Source organism: Tiliqua scincoides, chromosome 5 (assembly GCF_035046505.1).
Source record: "Tiliqua scincoides isolate rTilSci1 chromosome 5, rTilSci1.hap2, whole genome shotgun sequence".
Lineage (NCBI taxonomy): Eukaryota > Metazoa > Chordata > Lepidosauria > Squamata > Scincidae > Tiliqua > Tiliqua scincoides.
In genome coordinates this window covers 61,173,763-61,194,253 of record NC_089825.1, presented here as the reverse complement: position 1 = coordinate 61,194,253, position 20,491 = coordinate 61,173,763, and the positions used below count along the sequence as shown (strand labels likewise).

At 44.3% G+C, this 20,491-nt stretch overlaps 1 protein-coding gene across 1 annotated transcript in view; it reads right to left on the bottom strand.

Annotated features, from left to right (window-relative positions):
• Positions 1-19,333, bottom strand: part of STK17A (serine/threonine kinase 17a) — a 30,142-nt gene extending 10,809 nt beyond the window's left edge. The window contains exon 1 of the mRNA XM_066631076.1: positions 19,123-19,333. Coding sequence (XP_066487173.1) covers positions 19,123-19,289 — 167 coding nt within the window. The 5' untranslated portion in view covers positions 19,290-19,333. The remainder of the gene's footprint in view (positions 1-19,122) is intronic.
• Positions 19,334-20,491: the final 1,158 nt, after the last annotated feature.

Here is a 20,491-nt window from a genome sequence, read left to right as displayed (position 1 = left end):
GCTCAGAACACAGTTCAGCTGGAGGGCAATTTCCCAAATAGATAAAATGCTACAACTTCATATAGAGGGACTGGCATTCAACACAGGAACTACAAGATTTGAAAAGGCACACCCAGTTTATGCCAGTGTTCAGAATTGCATCCACCTGGTATAAAGACTCTTCTTGCAATCAACAATACAGTCAAATCCTGAACTACGCCCATTTGGGTTATGACTTTATGAGAAATTTCATTTAATACCCCGTCTTCAGCTTATGAAGAATTCATTCACATTTACAAAGACCAATTTGTATTTTGCATGCCCCGTGAGCAGCTGAGCATTGCAAGCCATGAGCTGCTGTGGCACATTGCATTAAATTCTCCTTTCAGAGTACATATTTGTGGCTTGCTAGTTTATAGCAGTGATAATCTCATGAATCATGCCCACTAAAATGAAGTGTTAACACACTAAGGAGCTAGAAAAGCAAGAGAGACCTTTTCAGTGTAAAATTGGAAGTGATAAAGCATACTAATGGACAACGTAACAAATATATGGTGTAGGCACTTCATTTCTTCATCTACTATGCACACTATCTACATGCAAAAGACTTGAGGTTTACACTGCCTACAGTGTTGCCGCAAAGCAACAACATAAGCCTGTATTTAGAGGCTTTATGTCCTTTAGCTTTCTTTTCATCTTTGGAGATGAAGATGTTGAAAACTGCTGGGAGAGCTATTGCTTGTGCAATTTTAACCATGTTGTCGTTGCGTAGGGATCCACATTATGGAGAAACGTGAGAAACGTTTGTTGCAATGGGTAGAGGATTCAACGAAATGCCACATAATACACTTTTCTTCTCACAAGCGAAAAGGCACTATCATTGTTTGAGTGATTGAAGGCACACGCAATTGAGGAGAGTGATGAAATAGCCAAGGGTTTGAACTTTAAAGGTATGGTTCAACTGCTTCAGGACTGCTTCGGCCTCTTGCATAACTTCAAGATTACAGATGAGGCTGCATCTGCCAATCTTACAGCAGCCAACACTTTTCCTGAAGAGCTAAATAAAATGAACCAAGAAGGCAGCTACACCAACAAGCAGAGTTTCAATATAGACAAGGCTGGCTTGTTTTGAAAATGGATGAAGTCTTGTATGTACAACTCCAAAGATGAAGAGCAAAGACATAAAATCGCTAAATACAGATTTATGTTGCTGCTTTGTGGCAAACACTGGGCACCGTAAAGCTCAAATTTTTGCTCGTGTACCATTCAGACAAGCCAGGGCTTGTCAAAAGATAAAACTTCCAGTGATTTGGCATTCAGTAAGAGTGCATAGGTGACACTACTGTCATAGGTGACAAGTGTTTCTAGATTACGTGCAGTTACTTTTGTTGGAAAAGACTACAAAGAAAATAACCTAGACAAGCACTTTAATAATTGACAATGCTCCAGGCCAGCATTTCTCAACATTTTCCCCCCCACAGTACCACTTCACGTGGTCCACCTAATGAAGGTATCACCAGAAGTAACTAGCAATAATGTCATTGCCAGTTACTTCCAGACTGGGAGGCTAGACACAACACAACAAACACTGGCTCAGGGCAGACAGGACAGCTTTTTTGAGTGCAAGAGAAATGCAAGCTGGAGCACTACCTGCCGAACCAAGCCAAGCCTCTTTCTGCTGCTTGTCACATTGCACTGTTGTTCTCGTTGCCAGGTGGAGGGGATTTGGGGGTACCATGAGTACCACCAACCACCACCTCAAGTGGTTCCACCAGTTGAAAAACAGTGCTCCAGGCCATTCAGCAACTGTTATGATAACACTGTTCAGGTTGTCTTTTGCCTCCAACACAACATCTTTGCTACCACTGATGTACCAAGGTGTCATTGCTTACAATATGCAGCTTGTGATTAAGTATCTTGTCACTCTTGTCCAAATAATCAACAAAGTGACAGGGACTCATGGAAAAATTACAACATAAAAGTGGTTATTGAAAACACTGAAACTGCTTGGGATGAAGTGACAGTTCGGATGTAGTTTAGAGAAACGTCTTCCTGAAGCTGCACATGACACTAAGTTTATGAAACCATCTGTGATGATATCATACAGCTGCAGCAAAAACAAGGTCCACATTGAAAATGTGTAAGACATCTTGGAATTTCACTTTGAAAATGTGATGGATGACAGACTAATTCAAAGAGAAGAGAGTTTAAAAGAGACTGGGTGTTTGAAAGAAGGGCAATTTGACAAAGGGGAGAAACTAATAAAAGTATTTGGCATGGAACAGTTGTGCAATTTGTTATCCATTATCAACAGAAGTTTTGCTTTGGTGGATGGAAATGACAGCAATTTTGAAAGAGCTCAGAAAGTCAAAGTTCTCATGAGAGAATTGATTGAATGTTACAGTTGTATATATGCAAGGAAGGTGTGAGAAGCCAAGCAGACACATTTTATTGTTTTTTTTGTCCAGCCATTTCTCTGCTACTTCTGTGGCTTCCACACTTCAACCTTGTCCTCCCATAGCAGCAGAAGAGGAGGAGGAAGAAGATGACACTGATGACCTAGAGATTATGGAGCGTGAAGAACTCAAACCATCTTCATTCTCCTTAACTTTGCCTTTGTTTTCTATTCCCGTCCTCACTAACCAACCAACCAATGACTCTCCTTGCAGTCTTCCTCACCTCATCTTTTCACTTTTCCACGTTATGTCAACTTGTTGAGTTTTTTTGCGTTAAAGGTTGAACTACACTGAGTATCATATGTATGTTTGTGAGATTAGTCTTAAGTGCACGGGACATAATAGCTGTTAAAGAGCTTAACGAGAGCAAGTAAACAGCCATATTATAGCATAATTAATGAAGAGAAAATGCCTTATTGGGTTGCATTAGGATAACTAACATTGACCAATGAAGTAATTGTGCCAGTTTTAATGGGATTTGGTAAATGGGTGTCACTTTTGGACCTCAGGAACACGAATATTTTTTCCATTGAAATTAATGGTAATTACATTTAATTTTGCTCTACAAAGGTTTTCTCCCAGAAATTAATTACCCTCGTAAGGAGGGGTAATTCAGAGTGTATTCAGAATGAACTCTTTCCAAACATTACTGGTTGCTGTGGAAATGTATCAGAAGCCTCCATGTGGGGACTTAACAGCTGAACTGGCCTTTACTCCAAGGCAATATCCATAAGAAAATGTCTCACTTCTCACACTATTTTGATTATCTAAGTCACAAACAGAACCTTCTCCTCTGTTCCACAGAGCTGCTCTTTGCTGAAATACAATCAGTTATCTTCATAGATGAATTTGCATATCTGTGAGGGGCAGAATTGCCACTTTTCCCACAATGCTGTTCTTGGTTATCTGTTATCTAAATGTCTCTGTGGTGTTCTGAAGGTCTCTGCTGGCTTCCTAAAGGCTGCAGAGATGTTGAAAATGTGCTGTTCACGACAAGCACAGAACTCTTTGAAATGTTTTAAGCTTCCCACATGCATTTCAAAGGGCTCTGCCCTGGTTGTAGGCGCCATTTTGAAAGTTCCTGCTGCCTCAGGAAAGTCTTTGCTGGCTTTCTGAGTGTAGCAGAGACATTTTGGAGGCAGCAGGGACCTTCAAATGGCACCCACAACCAGTGCAGAGCCTTTGAAGTAGAAGCCTTACAGGTAAGGTAGCCACCCCCCCCCCAATGCCCTGCATCTAACCCCATTTATCTCATAAGGTCAATGGTTTGTTATGTGCAAATCTGCTAGGGTTTCCAGAAACCTTACCCTAGACCAGTGTTTCTCAATGTTGGTCCTCTGCCATACCACTTTGCATGGTCCATCTATTGGAAATAACTGGTGATGTCATGACCAGTTATTTCTGGATTGGGAGGCCAGATGCAACATGACAAACACAGTAAGAGGCTTAGGATGGACAGGAGAACCTTTCTGAATGTGGAAAATCATGTCTTGCTGCTCTGCCCACTAAGCCAAGCCTCCTAACCTGTCTGTCACTGGTCTCACTGCCACGTGGCAGAAGCCTGGGGGTCCCACAAGTACCACCAGACACCACCTCAAGTACCACTGGTGGTACCCGTACTTTGTTGGCAACCTTCAGTCTCGAAAGACTATGGTATCGCGCTCTGAATGGTGGTTCTGGCACAGCATCTAGTGTGGCTGAAAAGGACGATTCGGGAGTGACAATCCCTTCCACACCGGGAGCAAGTGCAGTCTGTCCCTGGTCTGTCTCCCTGGCTATGGGCCTTCCTTCTTTGCCTCAGACTGTTGGCCAAGTGTCTCTTCAAACTGGGAAAGGCCATGCTGCACTGCACTAGACAGTGTATAAGCATGGTGCCCAAAAGATACAGTAGGAGTATATATGCAGGAAACAGTAGTGTAAGGATACTGCAAGTGCAGCAGAATATGCTTGCATTTTTTAGTATGTATTACTTGTCATTTTGGGTTATACACCATTTCCCAAAAATTCCTAATCTCAGCTCAATCAAAATTAGCTTGAACCAGATTTCCCCACTCCCACTTAAGACTGAAAAATCTATCTCTGAAGAAAAATAAGGACAGACACATGGAACCTGCCAACACTTTATGGAAATCATATCTGGCATCAAACCACTACACGCAATACACCTAGGCTCCACAATCCAGACCTAACTTAAAATAGATTTTGATCTACTGAGAAACAATGTTGAATTTCAGTGACACAGGAAAAACCTGCCCAAGTTCTCAAGTTTTACAAGACCGCAATTAAAACTGCTCATATTTATGCAGAATTTAATCATTCTATCTGCTTGGCTCACAACATCACGAGAAATGTCAGTTAATGCACAAGTGTCTAGAACTAGAGTTTTCTTGTCTCTTCTAATATCAGAGCAAGAAATATTCAATTTAAAATTTGCCTGTTTGTAAAAAATTATCACAATTGTGGATCATAATAATTTATTTTAAAAAAACTTTAGTGAAGAGAAAGCAGAGGTTGAAGTACTACTGGAATACAAATCATTCTCTTCAAGGAAAGAAATATACTTCTTGGTTAGGTATGACTTACAGCTATTTGCAGCAAATGCTTGAAATTTAAATCATAAAACACTTTGTAAATGAACCAAATTTGCTACATATATGATGCGAGGTGCTTTTTGCTGAAATTCTAAATGGTATTAAAGAGAACTCAAGGTCATTTCTTGAAACTATCAACCTCAAAGGCATAGTTTAAGTTGGCATGCTTCCTAGATTGAAGAAAAGAAACAAAAGCCATACTGATTGCAAGTCAAGCTCGATAAGCCCAACGCTTTTACGTCATATGTTTACCCACTTTCTGGTTGTCATGGGCTCCACTACAGAGCAGCTAAGAATGTGACATCAAATGATCATTTCTTCAAGTAATCTACAATGCATCCTGCTACTGTTGTGGGTGCACTGCTTATTAACAGCACTTTCAGAAAAAAATTAATCTTTTTTGAAGGCATAAAAATAGGCTGAGAAACAATGGCACTCTTAGATAAAGAATTATTGTAGACACTGGCTATTTGTACAGGGAATATTGAGCACTGCCCCATACATTTTGAATTTTGAGAGACAACATGGACATTGTGAATTGTTATAAGTCAAATGCTACTTCCAGTAATTCTTCTCATCAATCCTCTCTCTCCCTTCTTTACAGAAAAAGCTTTCATCACCTATGTTGCTTCATAGTGCCATACTAGGGAGTAAATAAGACTGTAGACTTAAGAATACTAGCACTCAGATGCAAGAGCCATAAGAGAGCTGTAAATGCTGTTAAACGCTGAATGCAAGTTTAAGAGGTTCAAAATGTAGGAAACATTTTTTTAAGTTCATCTCCTACCTCAGACAGTATATAAGCTGTATACAGACAGTATATAAGTACATACTTGTGAAATAAAACAAATTTATGCAGCCTAATACTAACATTAATTAACAGCTGGTTAATATTCATGTAGGTTAACATACTGCATTAAATTTTAGGTTAGTGTGTTGGGGGCTTATTTTTAAGCAATCCACAGTTATTTCTCCAATAAGCATGTGGTCGTTTTGTTTTTTGCTCCATTTGAATTCTGACCACATCTCCCACATTTTTCCATAAGGGCATTACGTACATTTTTCTTAGTTATTCCTAGATTTCTTAAACCAATTTTTATTTAAATATTTTAAGCATGTCTTTTGTTGCTACTCTAATTCGCTGGTTTCCCCCCCCTATGGATTATTGTAGCAGCGGAACAATGTTCTAGGTCATTGGTTCTCAAGCTGTGGTCCATGAGACCACAGCTTGACCACAGGCAGTCCATGAGACCCTCAGAAGTTGTCCATAAGGTGTCAGAAAAAAAGATTGCCTTTACTTCTAGTGTCTTGCTGTGTGGTCCCCCATGGTGGTAGACTGAAGTGTTGGCTGCACTTGTGGGCAGTCTGTTATCTGTCCTCTCTGGTAGTCTGTGGGGAACCACTCACTCAAGAGACACTTTCCCATGGACCACCAGAGAGGGCGGAGAATGAACAGACCACAGCCAGCAACAAAAGCAGCAAATCTTCTCAATAAATATCTAATTGAGAACCAGAATGGAACCAGACTGCTGGCGCATAACATTAAAAAGGTGGCAGAGCAGCTTTTAAACTGATCCCTGGGGGAAGGCCGACAGGAGCCGAGGGGCATCCTCATCCCTATGGGATTCGGGACTCCTCATCCCTATGGGATGAGGATGGGGAGGTTAGAGAACAACAAGACAAAGGCAGGGTAGGAGAAGAAATTGGGAAAGGTAGGGTGATGGGATGTGATAGACGGTTTGGCACAATGAGAGGATGCGGGGACAAAGGAGCGAATAAGCAGCCCATCCTGGGGCATTCCGTGTATAAATGCTTTTATGCGAATGCCCAAAGTCTACGAGCAAAGGTGGGAGAACTGGAATGTCTGGTGACAAGGGAAAATATTGACATAGTGGGCATAACGGAAACCTGGTGGAATGCAGAGAATCAGTGGGATACCGCAATCCCGGGCTATAAACTCTACAGGAGGGACAGGCAGGGGCGTGTTGGAGGTGGGGTGGCCCTTTATGTTAAGGAAGGGATAGAATCCAGCAAAGTAGAGATTGAAGGGGGTCCGACTCCACCGTAGAATCTCTGTGGGTTAAATTACCAGGCTTGTGCAGCGATGTAATACTGGGGGTGTGCTATCGTCCTCCAGACCAGAAATCTGATGGGGACCTTGAAATGAGGAAACAGATCAGGGAGGTGACAAGGAGGGACAGGGCTGTAATCATGGGGGACTTCAATTATCCTCATATTGACTGGGTCAATTTGTGTTCTGGTCACGATAAGGAAACCGGATTTCTTGACGTGCTAAATGACTGTGGCTTAGATCAGCTAGTCACGGAGCCCACCAGAGGACAGGTGACTCTGGATTTAATTTTGTGCGGTACGCAGGACCTGGTTAGAGATGTAAACGTTACTGAGCCATTGGGGAACAGTGATCATGCTGCGATCCGTTTTGACGTGCACGTTGGGGGAAGAATACCAGGCAAATCTCTCACAAAAACCCTTGACTTCCGACGGGCGGACTTCCCTCAAATGAGGAGGCTGGTTAGAAGGAGGTTGAAAGGGAGGGTAAAAAGAGTCCAATCTCTCCAGAGTGCATGGAGGCTGCTTAAAACAACAGTAATAGAGGCCCAGCAGAGGTGTATACCGCAAAGAAAGAAGGGTTCCACTAAATCCAGGAGGGTGCCCGCATGGCTAACCAGCCAAGTTAGAGAGGCTGTGAAGGGCAAGGAAGCTTCCTTCCGTAAATGGAAGTCTTGCCCTAATGAGGAGAATAAAAAGGAACATAAACTGTGGCAAAAGAAATGTAAGAAGGTGATATGGGAGACCAAGTGAGACTATGAGGAATGCATGGCCAGCAACATTAAGGGAATAATAAAAGCTTCTTCAAATACGTTAGAAGCAGGAAACCCGCCAGAGAAGCGGTTGGCCCTCTGGATGGTGAGGGAGGGAAAGGGGAGATAAAAGGAGACTTAGAGATGGCAGAGAAATTAAATGAGTTCTTTGCATCTGTCTTCACGGCAGAAGACCTCGGGCAGATACCGCTGCCCGAACGGCCCCTCCTAACCGAGGAGTTAAGTCAGATAGAGGTTAAAAGAGAAGATGTTTCAGACCTCATTGATAAATTAAAGATCAATAAGTCACCGGGCCCTGATGGCATCCACCCAAGGGTTATTAAGGAATTGAAGAATGAAGTTGCAGATCTCTTGACTAAGGTATGCAACTTGTCCCTCAAAACGGCCATGGTGCCAGAAGATTGGAGGATAGCAAATGTCACGCCTATTTTTAAAAAGGGAAAGAGGGGGGACCCGGGAAACTATAGGCCGGTCAGCCTAACATCCATACCGGGTAAGATGGTGGAATGCCTCATCAAAGATAGGATCTCAAAACACATAGACGAACAGGCCTTGCTGAGGGAGAGTCAGCATGGCTTCTGTAAGGGTAAGTCTTGCCTCACGAACCTTATAGAATTCTTTGAAAAGGTCAACAGGCATGTGGATGCGGGAGAACCCGTGGACATTATATATCTGGACTTTCAGAAGGCGTTTGACACGGTCCCTCACCAAAGGCTACTGAAAAAACTCCACAGTCAGGGAATTAGAGGACAGGTCCTCTCGTGGATTGAGAACTGGTTGGAGGCCAGGAAGCAGAGAGTGGGTGTCAATGGGCAATTTTCACAATGGAGAGAAGTGAAAAGCGGTGTGCCCCAAGGATCTGTCCTGGGACCGGTGCTTTTCAACCTCTTCATAAATGACTTGGAGACAGGGTTGAGCAGTGAAGTGGCTAAGTTTGCAGATGACACCAAACTTTTCCGAGTGGTAAAGACCAGAAGTGATTGTGAGGAGCTCCAGAAGGATCTCTCCAGACTGGCAGAATGGGCAGCAAAATGGCAGATGCGCTTCAATGTCAGTAAGTGTAAAGTCATGCACATTGGGGCAAAAAATCAAAACTTTAGATATAGGCTGATGGGTTCTGAGCTGTCTGTGACAGATCAGGAGAGAGATCTTGGGGTGGTGGTGGACAGGTCGATGAAAGTGTCGACCCAATGTGCGGCGGCAGTGAAGAAGGCCAATTCTATGCTTGGGATCATTAGGAAGGGTATTGAGAACAAAATGGCTAGTATTATAATGCCATTGTACAAATCGATGGTAAGGCCACACCTGGAGTATTGTGTCCAGTTCTGGTCGCCGTATCTCAAAAAAGACATAGTGGAAATGGAAAAGGTGCAAAAGAGAGCGACTAAGATGATTACGGGGCTGGGGCACCTTCCTTATGAGGAAAGGCTACGGCGTTTGGGCCTCTTCAGCCTAGAAAAGAGACGCTTGAGGGGGGACATGATGGAGACATACAAAATTATGCAGGGGATGGACAGAGTGGATAGGGAGATGCTCTTTACACTCTCACATAATACCAGAACCAGGGGACATCCACTAAAATTGAGTGTTGGGCGGGTTAGGACAGACAAAAGAAAATATTTCTTTACTCAGCGCGTGGTTGGTCTGTGGAACTCCTTGCCACAGGATGTGGTGCTGGTGTCTAGCCTAGACGCCTTTAAAAGGGGATTGGACGAGTTTCTGGAGGAAAAATCCATTATGGGGTACAAGCCATGATGAGTATGCGCAACCTCCTGATTTTAGGAATGGGTTAAGTCAGAATGCCAGATGTAGGGGAGGGCACCAGGATGAGGTCTCTTGTTATCTGGTGTGCTCCCTGGGGCATTTGGTGGGCCACTGTGAGATACAGGAAGCTGGACTAGATGGGCCTATGGCCTGATCCAGTGGGGCTGTTCTTATGTTCTTAATTAAATGCTCTCTAATTATTATATGCTGAATTGTATTTTTGTGATGGTGGTTGCATGTGGTCCACAATGAATCCAGTTTTTGCCTCGGGGGTCCATGGCCTTCTAAATGTTTGGAACTACTGCTCTAGATAGTAAAATATATATATAGCACTGAGGTAACCTATTTCCATACAGAAAATTATCTTTGTCTAAAGCCTTATTTGGGAACACAACCACCATACATGCAGGTACATATCTATGTCCCCATACTTACAGTTACAACTTACAGCCTCATACTTACAGCAGTACATCTTTGTTAATGCTCCAGCTATACAATCTCAGCATAGGAAGAATTGGCTACTGTGCACCAAGACCCGAAGACCACAATGTAATGAACCAGTGCACCTGATTGTAAGAGTCTGACCATTATACAGCACCATATCCCATTTTGCACGTTCCAGGACTGTGTTGTTTGGAACTTTGTCCTGCCAGGTGATGCCGAGGATGCGTCGGAATCCCTAGCTGGAATCCCGTGCTGGAATCCCTAGCATGTATTCACTGCTGAAACAGAGACGCCTGTGTTGGCTTGGTCATGTCGTGAGAATGGATGATGGCTGGATCCCAAAGGATCTCCTCTATGGAGAACTCGTGCAAGGAAAGCGCCCTACAGGTAGACCACAGCTGCGATACAAGGACATCTGCAAGAGGGATCTGAAGGCCTTAGGAGTGGACCTCAACAAGTGGGAAACCCTGGCCTCTGAGCGGCCCACTTGGAGGCAGGCTGTGCAGCATGGCCTTTCCCAGTTTGAAGAGACACTTGGCCAACAGTCTGAGGCAAAGAGGCAAAGAAGGAAGGCCCACAGCCAGGGAGACAGACCAGGGACAGACTGCACTTGCTCCCGGTGTGGAAGGGATTGTCACTCCCGAATCGGCCTTTTCAGCCACACTAGACGCTGTGCCAGAACCACCTTTCAGAGCGCGATACCATAGTCTTTCGAGACTGAAGGTTGCCAATACAAATCCCATTTTGGGAGTCTGTCATACAACTCCATCATCAAGAAACAAAACCTCTTCTTTCTTTACTAACTAACTAAGGGCTGATCAATCATACTTAAGGGATCTAGTATAATGGATCCCAAATGTTTTAGCACTGGGACCCACTTTAAACTGACACTTTATTGGGACCCACCTAGTTTTATGAGACGAAAAAAGGTTTCACTTAAGTAACCTCTGAAGTCTGTTTCTATCCTTTTTACTATGGTGGGGGGGCACTTTCATGTGTGTTTCTTGAACTCCACATTCATCACATCAGGACCATTCTGGTGGCCTTGCATTCCCCTTCACCTGGCCTTCAATAAGAACCAAGGCATGTGTAAACAGGCATGTGGCTCAGTTTTGCTTTCCATAGGACTGAATACATTTTCCTTGTTAGTGAGGGGCTTCCTTCTCGAGTGTTTTTGGGGCCTGCATTCATCAGATCAGGATTATTCTGGTGGCATTGTGTCCTCTCAGCCTGCCCTTAGAAATGGACTGAGGTATGGTCACCTACTCATGAGTAAACATGCACATGCATCTCGGTTTCACTTTCCACAGGGCTCAATACATTTTCCTTGTCAGCTATCTGCTTGCCAAATTCATGACCCGCCAACAATCAGGTCGCAACCCACAGTTTGGGAAACACCCCCCCAATTCCCCAACCGCCAATCAGAAAGTAGTTGCAATTGTATCTTTTCCCTGCATCATTAATCTGAACTAGAATGGACAATGAGAATGCTGTCCTGCACTGTGCTTCCCTGATTGGCTTTTCCCAAACTACCTCTTGCAGTCTCTAGGACTTGTAAGGTATTGACTGATTCACTGCACAAGAGATAAGTAGTCCATCTTTTCACAATTTTTACCATTTCTCCCCTAAGCAAAAGCAAGACTCCAGTCTTCACATTTTTGTTTGGAAACTTTTTAACTATGTTCCCTTGTTTTTAGACAATATGCAGAAGGTCACGAGGGAATGCCTGGCTACCTCCTAAACACTGGCTATTGCTTGGAAATGTAGTTAGCATTGCTATAAACAAAAGCAACCATGAACTTCATCCCAATGTGGTAGAATTTTTAGTATTTTTAGTACCATTTTATTTTCTTTTATGCTTGCATTCCAGGCTAATAAAAATTCCTATGCTAATTTATATTGAACGAATTTGCCCTGGATTTGACACCACTGACTCTACCTATGTAGAGTACACATACTCTATGTACATGCACATACTGCTATCATAAACACATGTTCATTTGATAGGAGGAATTGAAACACCTCTAAATACCTGAAGGAACAGATAAATTTAAAAGTAAAAGTATGTTTAAAAATGTTTAAAAATAAAAAGAACTCTCTGTCTTACACAATGATTCAATATCTTGATGTTAAGAGATAGAATGCATCTTTTAGTTTTATACATACCTAATTATTAAATAAGTTATCAAATTGTAGTTCATGAGCTATTAAGAGCACTTTATACAGCACTTTTTTAAAACAGAATTTTTGTTACAATGAATTAGTTGCAAGTACCGGCACTAGAAAACATGGCCTAAAGAGGAATGCAGTCTAAACTCGCATATGTGCAGTCTAAACTCGCATCAATATGTGCTTCCCCAAAGGGATCTGCAAGCACATGTGTTTTCTTTTCCCTCAATCCAACAATAAGATTATTTACAGGAAGGAGATACTGGAAAGGAACACTTAGCTTTCACTGTACAGCATTAAGGGGAACTGTACACTTGTAAAAAAGTGATGGACGAAAGATGGAAAGCTAAATAAGTGTTTGTGTTGTGATCCTGCACACACACTTTCTACAAATATTACAGAATTCAACAGAAAATACAGTAGACAAACTATAGGTGGTGCCTCTGTATCCACAACAGATCCGTTTCCAGAGCCTCCATAGGTACCAAAAACCGTGAACAAGAAAATTCATGGTTTTCTGAGCCAATCTGAGCTCCAAATGCAACTAGAGCCTTGCTCTGGTCAACTGCAGAGGGCTTTCTCAAGCCCACAGAGGCTGCGCACGTCCACCCGTGACCTCTGCAGGCTTCAGAATGTCTCCTAGAGGCAAAAAAGTCACTACTAGTTTTTCAACAAAACTGGAAGTAATGTTTTTATGCCTTTAAAAGAGATTAGGAGGGCTGGGCTTTAAAAGAAATTAGAAGGGCTTCAGAAAGCCCTCAGGAGGTGACTGGAGTGCAGCTCTGGTTGCCTTCGCAGGGCTCAGGTTGGCCCAAGTCTGGCAGGTCCAAGGGATCCCTGTCAAGCCATTGTTAACCCATTTCAGCCCAGCCTACAGGTACACAACCTCTCTTCTATTTTCAGAGGGTTTCAGATCCCAGCTTACCAGACTAGAGGGAAACTGCTTGTTGGGGATGGTGACACATGACCAGGTAAGGGAAGGAGAGTGAATGACCAACCTATACCAGGGGAGAGAGAAGGAAGAGAAAGAGACAAAAGTCATGGGTGGGGAGAAAAACAGGCCCATACAGAAGGGGTCTCAAATGCAGGCTTACTTCATGCACAAGCCCAGAAGGCAGCACCATCTCCAAGCCTGGCACAACTGGGCACCAGCCCTGAACATTAGCCTACGACAATTTCAAATTTTGCTATAGATGTATTACTTCCAAAAGACACCATCTTTATGCTGACAAAAGATGAATTAAAGCTTTTAAACGCCATCAAGCTGAATTTTGGGAACAAAATTGAATACACAATTATATTTGACCAATCAGCACCACAACCTTTGCATATAACTACCATTATATACGTGTAAAATCAATGTCACAATTTCAACTTATTTTCTAGAGGTACAGTACCTTGCTTAACGTCCCAGTTGTGACATCCATTGGGACTTGTGCATGAGATAATACAGAGTCTATAGGTCAAGTTCCCAAATGAGCAGCAGAAATCTCATGACAGTTAACCAAGGGGAAGTCAGACTTTTCTCAATATCTGTACCAGTATAGGGCAGACAGCAACGTAAACCACTGTTCTACCTGAAACATTCATACACAAATCCTTTTCCCCCCCAGCTACTAGGCTCCCATCAATATGTAATTTACAGGGCCACTATCTCAGAAATGCAACACATTCCAGTTCTAGTATGTGGAGCTTCCAGGTATTCATTCAGAAAACATATGGTGTATAAACCTACAATTCCAACATACTACACAATGACTTAACAGAATTTACTAAATTACTTCAACTTTGCACCCTAGTTAACCACTGCACTATGGAGTTCACAGAGTAGGAAACTATGTGCTACAGTACACTAAGCAGAAATATACCCGAGATGTGTTCTCATAGTTAACGCAAAGCTCACTAAAGAGTTTAATATGTTCATGTGGGAAAGAACTGAGAAAATCAAACACAGTTGAGCAACACAGTCTTCAAAATTTGCAATACCAAATTTAAAACAAACCAAATTTAAGCCTCAAGTATGAAAATGTTGAGATTCTCTTATAGCCTGCCTTATCATGTAACTCTAGCATACATGTCAGGGAGAAAAGAAAACATCATCACTTAGCTTTTGTGAAGTTATCAGAAGCAATGCTCAGTGTGGAACTATGAATAAGAATACCCTGGACCAGGGACAGGCATCTTATGCCAAACATGCCCTATAATCTCAGACCAGCTAAATTTGCACCAGTGATGCTCCTGGCTAACTATTTAAGGTCCAGACTAGGGGTTTCCAAAGTTTTTGGCAGGAGGTCCACATTATCTCTCTGACACTGGATCAGGGGCTGAGGGAAAAAAGAATTTACATTTAAAATTTGAATAAATGTACATACGTTTACATAAATGTATATATTAAGATGAACTTCTATGAATGATTGAAGGTCTTGCAATAGCTCAAAGCCTATAAAAGGCCTGGCACAAAGCAAGGCTGGCCTTTCCTTGGCTGCGGCTACTGCATCACAGATGGGAAACAGCAAGCAGTGGAGGGAGCCCTCATCCCACAGTTCATGCAAGAGGTCAAACAGTTGCCCTAATGCTGAGAGCAGTTGTGTTGGGCCAGTGTAGGCTCCAGCAAATGTCCGGAGGGCTAGAGGCTCATTGGAGACTGGGGGCTCCCTAAGGGTTGCATTGGGAGTCCTCGAGGGCCACAAATGGCCCCAGGGCTGGGGTTTGGGCACCCCTGGTCCAGACCAATCTCTGTGTAATCTGGTCTAGGAGTGGCCAGGTGTTTGCCAGGACTCAATGTTTAAACAGGGGCTAGTATCTACCCCACAATGTGATTCCGGGTTTTCCTGCCAAACCATATACCACATTGTGTCTGGCTGCAAACTGAGGTTGTATACTGGCCCATGATCTGAGTTTTTCAATGAAGGTAACTCTGTCCTTGAATGGTTGGACGAACTGGACACTGATATTTGATCTAGTTTAATTTATAGAAATCCATGTATTATATGCCATATGCTAAGTAAGTAAGTAGGAGTGGCCATTCAGAAAGAAAGGACAGGCTGTATATACGATATACTATTTATTCCAGCAATAAAGTAACAGACAGTAAAACAAACTGAAGTACAACCACTAGTTGCATATTCTGGATTAAAGGCACAGATTTTTCTTTAAAAGTTATTTTAGTTGTAGTTTATCACTATAATACTAGTAGCAGAAGAAAATACAGGGGGTCACAACTGCTGATTCAGATATCCGCACACTGAGTCCAACCCCCATTTGCGCACCTCCTCCAGAGAGCTCCCCTCGCCTCCATAGGGGCTTCCAAGTTCAGTAGAGACCAAGGATGTCCATTCCCATTCTCTGCCGAGCTCAGACTGAGCTCTGCATTAGAAATAACACAACTTTCGGTTTCACTGAGAAGCCCTGGAGGGCTTCCCTAGGTCTCTCAATGCCTTGCATATCAATGCATTTCACTTGAAACCAAAAATCGTGTTTTTTCTATTGCAGTCTGAACTGAGAATGGATGACCTCAGCCTCTGCTAAGCTCAGAAGCCCCCTGGAGTCTAGGGAAGTGGAGCTCCCCTCGCCTCTGGAGAGGGGTCAGCCCCCCCAGACCACAGGGATGGGAATTCGCCCATATCCACAGTTTCAGCTATCCGCAGCAGGTTCCAGAATGGAAACCCCATGGATAAGGGAACACACCTGTATAAAAAATGGCTGTTCTTTCCAATAACTAGTTATCTTATTAAACTGCAAGTTCTTGTAACCATAAATATATCAAAAAGTTGAAATATTCTGAAATGGTTGTTAATTGTGAAGCTGGAGATCTGAAAATGATTTGTTTATTTAAATGGTTCATCTCCTATCTTTCCCTTCAAATAAATGGAGTACTTAAGGTGACATAAAATAAGGAGATAAAACAGTAACATGAAAACAGGAACAAAATACAAAGGGCAATAAATGAAAAAATAAGGAAGTCTGCAGTAAAGAATACAACTAACTAAGAAGGGAAGGCCAGACAGGAAAGGAAAATCTTCAGCTCTCACTGAAAGACTAACAAAGTGGAGACTCCCTGGGAGGGGGTTCCATAATAAAGGCATTACTACAGAGAAGACCCTGCTCCTAGTGTCAATCTAATCTCCACCAGAGGCAGCATGCACAGCAGGAACTCCTCTGTTGGCCTTAGGGCAGGGGTGTCAAACATGTGGCCCCCGGAAGCTATTTATCTAGATCCCATTATAATTAGCCTCTCCAAGCTTGATAATTGGGCTTTCATACCTTGAAAATATGAACAAGGTTTGCACTTTTTCTCTTTTGTCATTTGCAGCTAATGAGTTTCTATGGGAGAACTAAGTACTTATTTCTGGCCATCATGGCTTAACAATATCACTTTCTGCTTAATGATGTCACTCCCAGCCCTCAGCAGGCACCATGAAAGCTAACTTTGGCCCTCTGTATGAAATGAGTTCCTTGCTTTAGGGGAAAAGTTTGTGTACAAGAGAAGGTTAGTTCTTCAATTACCCTGGTCCTGGGCTGCATAGGGCTTGCCCACAATTAGCAAAAGCACAATGAAAATGCAAGCAACTTTTTTTGAGAGCAGGACCTGTATCATGAGTAACTTAAGCATTCATGCCAGAAAGATATTTACAGCTCACACCATAAAGTATTAAAACTTCATTAGCATCAACCAGTTACCAAAAAAACTCCATGCTCCAGAGCTTATCTTTAGACCTAAAGTTCATAACATTTCTAGGTACATAAATTTAATGACTAGATCAGCGATTATCAACCTTTTTCATCTCATGGCACACTAATAAGGCACTAAAATTGTCAAGGCACATCAATTTTTTGACATTTGACAAGGCACACCACACTGACAGCAGGGGTGCACATCCCCCAGTGGCTCTACTAACAAATGACCCTCCCCCAAACTCTCGCAGGACACCTGCAGACAATCCACAGCACACCAGTGTGCCATGGCACAGTGGTTGAAAATGGCTGGACTAGGCAGACATGAAAAAAGTCAGACCAGTAAAATCTATCCATAATGCTGGTCATTTAAAGCAAGTGAAGGAGTAAGTTTCTTATTACTTGTCTCGCAATTTTCCTCTTATGAAAATACCACAAATAAAAACTAAAAAAAATGATACTACTGTATCTATACAAGCTTAAAAACAATCCTATTACACACAAATTGCATTCAGAGGTATAAAGGTTAGTCCCTTGCGCAGTCACAAGACACAACTGTTACAAATGTTTACATTGCATTTGATCAAAACAGACAACATTCAGGTGTACAGTTTTTTCAGGTCACAAAATACTTGGTGAGTTCAGACATAATCACTACCACCAAGATGTCATGAAATCCTACAAGCAGTACTCTTCTTCTATTTCAGTTCATACACATTGTTGTTTCAACAGCTGGTTCAACAGAAAACATGTACCTACAGCCATAGGTATTCATGTGTGAGAAATAGAACGCACTCATGAATGAAATATTTAAATTTTTATTTCACTTGCACAACTTTTGACAGACCCTCAAGTAGCACTCAGGCACACTCCAAGCTGATCATTCAAATGATTTAAGGAGCAAGTGATAGTAAGCAGATGGGCAGACCCTAACATTCATCCATCCTTTAAAATCATCAAGAAAATAAGGGCTCAGACTGAGTAATAAGGATTAGCAATGGCTGAAATCACTATGGTCACCAGAGGCAGGGAGCAAGCGTACCTTTCCACTCCAAGAATGCATCATTTTAATTTCTCCCATACAAGTAGGTTGCCATTACCTCCTATGGGACACAGCAGAGCACTACTCTTGGGGATAAGATTACAGTAAGGGGAAAAAAAACTTGGCCTCATTACAGCCTGGGGCAATGCAGGGCACCTATAGAGAAGGGAAGGAAGGTGGCAAAGTATTTGCGCACACCCAGATACAAATGGCACATCACCGCTCAACCTGTGGCAAGCCCCCCCATCAGGATGGCAGGCATTTTTGCTAATTACCCATAGGTCCTGAGGGGGGGCTTGTCATGGTGATGTGCCATTTGTAACTGAGTGCATGCAAATACCTTGCCACCTTCCTGATGGGGGACTATATACCTACATATACCTATACATATATACAGTGAGTGTGTGTGTGTATACATATACACATGTATCTAGGTGTATACATATATACCCACATACGTGCATATAAATGCACCTACACACACATATATATACACATATATACCTACACACACACACATAAACACACACAGAGGTAGATAAGTGTATTGTGTGTATATATACACAACTACCTATCTCTATCTGTGCATATATGTGTGTATGTATATAGGTATATGTATGTAGGTGTATATATATACACAGGTGTGTGTATACACACACACTTCCCTCTCTATAAAATTATAGGTAATAAGCAAAGCTTGAAGGCGGGGGGGGGGGAAGAAAAGGGAAGATGCGTGTCAACAACCCCACGCTCCCCCCAGCAGTCCCAGAACAGCGCTGGACTTAGTTCTTCTTAGCAGCTTTAGCCCATTCCTGCCCAGCCCACAGGTGCACACTTTGGGTCCGTGCTGCGTATATGCAACGCTGGGCAGATCAACATGCTCTCGAAGCAGGGGGCGGGGGGAGAGCACCCAGCGGGGCTTCGGCAGCTGTAGACCCGGCCAGACTGGCTGACAGGCGGGCTGCTGGAGCCGAGCCGAGACAGTCATCTGGGGCTCTGCTCCTCCGCGCCCGCCTGTCAGGTCTGCTCTTCGCCTCCTCACTGCAGACGGTCGAACGATCCCCACAAGCCGGGCGGAGGACGCCACCCACACCCCGCAGCAGGGACCGCTGAACTGCCCGGGCGCCGCCCCGAGGAGCCCCCACGCCCTCGCCTCTCACCTGCCCAGTTCGCGGCCGGGGCTAAGGCTGTAGCGCTGGTGGAAGGGCTCGGCAAGGACGGGGGTGCGGATCTCCGTCAGGAGCCCTCCGCGCCGCTGCTGGTGGGGCGTCCGGCTGCCCCGGCTGCGGGCGGCGGGCGGCGAAGGAGGCTTCTCCTCGGGGCTCATGGCGAGCGAGGCCGGCGCTCTCTTCTCAACCGCCGCGTGCAAAGAAACCCTGTTCGAACCGAGCGCAGCGCCAGCGACAACCGTCCGCCTGCCTCGCTCTGCTGCAGCGAATTCGAACCAACGGCGGCTGCGCGTGCGCACACAGGGGCCGCACGCGCTCCTGTGACTGGCAGTTGGAGAGGCGCGAGGGCCACGCCCCCTCGCCCCGCCACGCCCCGCCCAGTCCCAGCCCAACCGCCTCACCTGAGGGAGGGAAAGGGAAAGACAAAGGACGGCGCGAGCGCTCGGGGTGGGGAGGAGCACGAGCGCGAGCGCGAGGAGAGCTGACTTGACGGCGAGGCAGCGCCACCTGCTGGCTAGGCTAGGCGCTGCAAGTCTTAGAGTCGGTTCACGGGGTTTAAGGCCCAATGCCAAGCACCTTCCCAGCACACATGCAGGGGCGTGTGGTGGGTGGGGAGGCTGAGCCTCCCCACCAGAGTCCTTCAAAAAGCACTGGGTAGGGAGGAAGGTGAGGCAGAGCCTCTCCAGTGGAGTCCTTCGAATAGCACTGGATGGGGAGGCTCTGCCTCACCTGCCTCCCCACCCACCACACATCCCTACACCCATGCAGCTGTGCCAACCAGGCATGCGCCCATTCTATGGAGGGGTGTCACAGAGGCCTCCTCTATGGGAACCTTTGTTCCCTTACCTCAGGGTGGCATGGCAGCTGTATCAGCAATAGAAAGTTGTATAGGATTGGGCCCTAGGACTATTATTTGGGAATAATATTGGGGAATGAAACATACTTGGTGGCTTTCAACAGACTGCAGTTTGTCAGGTTAACTTTACCTCATGGGAAGGTTGTGAGGAGAACAGGGTAGCCCTGTACACGCTGCCCCTGTACGGTAAAAGCAGTGCCACAAGTGGCCCAGGTGGCAGGGAGGCCTCTGGGCATAGAGAAGTTGGGCTGGCACACTTGCCTGCCTCTTCTATACAAGGCAGCTGCTTGCTCCTCCGCGGAGCTCCAAAATCTAGAGACTAAGGGCCAAATCCTATCCAATTTCCCAGTGTTGGTGCTGCTGTGTCCGTTGGGCATGCGCTGCATCCTGTGGTGTGGATGCAGTCACAGAGGCCTCCTCAAGGTATGGGAACATTTGTTCCCTTACCCCAGGGCTGCATTGTGGCTGCACCAGTGCTGCAAATTTGGATAGGATTGAGCCCAA